This window comes from Phoenix dactylifera, chromosome 17 (assembly GCF_051530095.1).
Source record: "Phoenix dactylifera cultivar Ajwa chromosome 17, Ajwa_hap1_PhDact_Kaust_v1.1, whole genome shotgun sequence".
Lineage (NCBI taxonomy): Eukaryota > Viridiplantae > Streptophyta > Magnoliopsida > Arecales > Arecaceae > Phoenix > Phoenix dactylifera.
This window is the reverse complement of record NC_143206.1, coordinates 13,116,635-13,121,591: the sequence shown is the minus strand read 5'-3', so window position 1 is coordinate 13,121,591 and position 4,957 is coordinate 13,116,635. Positions and strand designations below refer to the sequence as shown.

At 40.8% G+C, this 4,957-nt stretch overlaps 2 protein-coding genes across 2 annotated transcripts; both read left to right on the top strand.

Annotated features, from left to right (window-relative positions):
- LOC103707311 (RING-H2 finger protein ATL64-like) lies at window positions 1-486 on the top strand. Its single transcript, XM_008791748.1, has one exon. It carries the CDS (start codon window positions 1-3, stop codon window positions 484-486), a length of 486 nt encoding a protein of 161 aa, XP_008789970.1.
- On the top strand, window positions 483-2,963 carry LOC103707261 (putative invertase inhibitor). The gene has a single exon (XM_008791681.6). The coding sequence runs from the start codon at window positions 2,090-2,092 to the stop codon at window positions 2,738-2,740; it is 651 nt and encodes a 216-aa protein (XP_008789903.2). The 5' UTR covers window positions 483-2,089; the 3' UTR covers window positions 2,741-2,963.
- Window positions 2,964-4,957: the final 1,994 nt, after the last annotated feature.

Sequence of the window (4,957 nt, the reverse complement as noted above, 5' to 3'; positions counted from 1 at the left end):
ATGGCAAGGCCATGTCGAACACTGTCTAGCCGGAGCCTCGGTGGCTCTCCCCCGGAGAAGAAGGCAGGCCAGAACGGAGCACTGTACGTTCTTCTCTTGGCACTCAACGTACTTCTCATCGTTCTCTTCTACTTCGGCATCTGGCGTTTCTTCTGTAAGAAGAACCAGCGAGTCGACACCAACGCTGCCACCACCTCTTCCTCTGCTCCTAACTCTCCCAACCTTTATCCAAGAAATGGCAGGCTGGATTCCCGAGTCCTATCGTCGTTGCCCATCTTCGTGTACTCCATCGGCAGCGAGGAGAAGACGGAGTGTGCTGTGTGTTTGATGGAGTTCAAGGAGGGAGAGGAGGGCCGGCTGCTGCCGAGGTGCAACCATGGCTTCCACACGGAGTGCGTCGACATGTGGTTCCAGAGCCACTCCACCTGCCCTCTTTGCCGGGCTTCTATCGAGTCCGGAGCCTCAGATTCCAGCGCGGTTGTGTGAGTCGTGTTCTCCACTCTGCCGGCGAGCAATTGTACGTTTGTCTCAACTTCTTTCCGTTCCTCGGATTTCTCTGTAGACTTTTTTTGTTTAACGTTGGCTTACGACTTACGAGAGCTGACGGCTATCAAAATTCAAAAACGAGCTTGCATCCTACGCCTTTGTGCGGTGTCCAATACCTTTTTTTGTTGTTGTTTTTAAAAAGGTCAAACGCTTTAACATTTAAATAACATATAATAAATAGGGGCCTCTACACCGTATTTTGTTAAAGAAATAGGAAAGTCAACGAATTTCTTTTTGTGATGCGGGCAACTAATAAGGGAAGCGTGTGGGTTTTACTTGTATGATGCCATGCCATCTGTTCTTTTTTCACTTCCAAGAAAATGGCCTAATTTAAAAAAATTATGGGGAAATAATTTAAAAAAATAATGGGGAAGCTACTTGCCTTTAACAGTTGGGCTAATTACAATTTCATGATTTTATAATCTAAAATATATTTAGTTTCATCTTTTGCAATATTACAAGTGATGATTACAATTAGGGCAGAAATTCATGACCCAGCTTATCAATTCAACACAACTCAAGCATGTTTGGGTTTCACATAAATAGATTCGAGTCATAAAGAAAACTAACCAATTGATCCCATTTACCCGAAAGGGTTGAACTCAGGTTCAAAGTTCTAATACATTTGACTAGTTAACTCCAATTAATAATTAGGTCAAGTCAAACTAAGCCGTTTATAACCCGTTTATCCAATTCAAATCAAGCTAACAAGTATCTACCCAAAAAAAAAAAAAATTCAAGCTAACAAGTCATGATCATTATAGATCCAACCTGACCTAATCTCTTTTCTTGAATAGGTTACATATTGAGTTGTGTAAACTTCTATGAAAAAAGTAGTTTTTCTTGAAAACCTATATCTTAAACCAACCTGAATATGAACTGCTATCCTATTTCTAGTTACAACCCTTTGCTAAGGGTCATATGTAATACCATTCAAACAAATCAATGCTGTTACTTCTATGAAAAACAGCTCTCTCTATCATGGATCAAAGACCTTGCATATATAGGCTGTCATATGTTGCTATTACATCTCAAACTAAGAAAGCCAAACTTGAGATATAAAAGTCATAGCTAAAGATTCTTTTCTTTTAGCTTTATAAATCTAAAATCTCGTGTTATTGAATGCCTAATTACGTTCTTCACGTAAATAAGCTGCAGCTTCAACGTGAAATGTCTCCAATAGAATGTACCGTTTTCTCTTTTTTGTAACTCTATCCTGCAACTTTCCAATGGTTCGGGTCCTCTGACTTAATTGAAGAAATCCAATCTTGAAACCACACCTGTTCGTGAATAATGAAACAGTCTATGTTCTATGGACCCGTTTACGGCGCCAGTCCCCTGCCAGATTTGAAGCCTTAATGAGGTATCTCGGGAAACTCATAGTGGGAAGCAACCTCAACCACAGGAAGATCCATTGCGGGCCAAGTCCAACTCGAACTCTCCACCCCTCAACTGCGGCCATGCCAAACCGGAAACACCCCATTCCTAGGCTCTTCCAAACCACCACCTCCTCCAAGCGACATACGTCGAACACTTGTAACAAATGGCGAACGAGCTCAAAACCAAACCATTATATATAAAAAAAACCCAACCTTTCCTCACCGCAACGCAATCCATCCATTTCATCCCCGAGAGACATCGGAAGATGGCTGCATCCACCGTCCGCCTTTTCCTCCTCCCCCTCTGCCTCTCCCTCACCATCGTTTCTGCCACCGCCACCGTCCCAGGCCCCGAACTCATCCGCGAGACCTGCAACGACGCCAAGTCCCACCACGATCTCTGCGTTGCAGTCCTCTCGTCCGACCCCAAGAGCAACACCTCCGACGTCCGCGGCCTCCTTGAAATTGCCCTCAAGCTTACCGCCGAGAACCTGACCAAAACCGCCGACTTCGTTGCCGACTTCCTCGACGAGGCCGACAAGAAGAGCACCGAGCCCGGGTTGCAGCAGTGTCTCGCCTACTGTGAGGACGAGTACGTGGATGCCGTGGACCAGCTCACCAATGCAGCCGCTGCGCTCGAGTCCAAGGTCTACCGGGATGTCGAGCAGTGGGTGTCGGTGGCCATGGCCGACGTCAAAGCGTGCCAGGAGGAGTGCAGGGAGGTTCCGGGGGACAAGCGCGGGCTGACCAAGAGGAACGGCGACATTGACAGGCTCTGCAGCATCACCCTCTCGATCAATAGGATCCTCCTCTGATCTCTTGATCTCGATGGTTACTATTCGATTGATCTACTACTATAGCTGTTAATGTTAATTTTAAGGGCATGTTTGGTATTGTAGTTATTACCGTGCTTTTGTTTTTCTCCAAACTTGTGAAATACGAGATAGAGTTTCACTTTGAGCATAGCATTTGCACAAAACTTCTGTCGTCTCTTGTTTTTATTTTTTTTTTAAAAATAAATCTTTACTATAAAAAATTCTTAAGATTGCAGAAATAATTTAAAGAGTAAATTAGAAACCCTCCTCCCCTTACATGCATTCAACAATTTGAAAAATCTAAGATTGCGAATGGACCAGGTGGACTCAGGACCCAACCCGTTTAGACCTAATCTAGACCTGATTTAAAGATCCATGGGACCAGGTTGGGTTTCAAATTTGGACCTATTCCACATTCTGGGTTAGCTTTGAGTAGCCATCATTTATTAAAGCAAATGTCATGAAAGAGGAGTGCCTGTTTCTCAAAAAGAATGATGAAGTCTTGTAGGTATTAGTTTTTATGTTTTGTTACCCATCTTTTGACATTATACATGACTTGGATCCGACCTAAATCCCACTTGGTTCCAAAATTTTTGTATTTAGATCGAATTATACATGAATCCAACCTAATCAAAATAACACATAGATTAAAAATTTTGGTCATGGATCCAACCCAACCCGATCTGATCTTCAATTGAGTTAGACCTGGGCCAAACATTGGAACCCAGACAAAAAATTAGGTCAAGTCGGGGTTACTCCTAACCTGATCCGACCTGACCCATTTGCAACCGTAGAAAAAATTTAAGTCTACCTCTTCGAGGTTTATTTTATTTAACATTTTAACCTATAACTTGACAGAAATATTAGTAAAACGTTAACCTTAAATAAGGCCCAAATGCCACATCAGAAAAAAAAAACTTCAAAAATAACTAAAATAATCTTTAGTGACATAACAATCACCTAAGGATATTAGAAACTATATGTATCCTTCTTTATACTTAAGAATAATTTTTTTCTTTTCATCTGATGTGAATGGTTTCACTAGCACCATTAGTTTAACTGGGTAAAAATTAATATAGGTTTTATAAATTATTGGATATAAGTATAATAAATATAAATCCTATGATTTTTTATTTACTCTAATTTAAAATACAAAAGAGTTTGTGGGGTCTTTGAAAACAATTTTTGCCCAATCTCTAAAATACAAAACAATTTACTACAAAAGCTTGAGTTTCATCATACTTGCTATTCGGTCTACTTCGTACTGATTCTCGGGTTTCTGAAAGCAAAAACAGGCTCTCCGGTATCGAGCGAAGAAAGAGATATGCTGTGGTTTTGAATGGTCTTACGTATTCCCTTAAACAAGGAATGGTATTATGTGACTAAATTATTCTGAAGTGTTGGTTTAGGTGGGGCAAAAATTAGGAGTGTCTTTTTTTTTTCTTTTTTTCTTTTTTTTTTTGGGTACAACAACAGCTCACACCCTACGACCAACTAAAATTAGGAGTGTCTTTGAGAACTCTGCGAAGGACTAGAATTAGACCTTCGTGCAAGAAGACCGAGTGACTCTCAAAGGATATATGCTGGCCCAACTCAATCCACACTTCAGGTTTTGTTGGGTCCAAGTGAACTCAGTCCAAGCTGCATCTCTAGCCCCATCATAAGGAACAGATATCCTCTAGGAAAGAACATAGTGGTTTCTCATCACAAAATCTTGTATTCCGTGAACTTTTTGTTTTTTCAAACATGGGGCTACAATTTTATGCTAACTATGATCAAGAATTTTCCTCAGTCAAATAATATCGTTTGTACCGTGCCAGTCACCATGCAATCAGTTCCCTTTTTCTAAAACAAAATAATTAAGCTTTAAATGTTATTCCCAACCATGCAATTGTCCGCTGGTCAAATAATCAGGCGTTATATTTGTTGACCTTAGCCAAAATTTCGGATGAGCCCAAAGCAAGTCTCGGGTCCACATGATAAATCCAACCACGCAATCCAGGTTCAAATAGTGGTGATTTTTTCCTCAGAAAAAATAAAAAAAGTAGTGGTGATTTGTCGGAAATCACTGGATCTTGTTATAACGTAATAATTAATAGTATGCTTGTTCGATGAATAAAATAATTTAATTAGGGAAAACAGCTAGATGCTCCTCAAGTGGTTGTGCCCTCGAAGGAGGATGTAAAGAAGAAAGCCATCGTCTGACCCTCAAATATA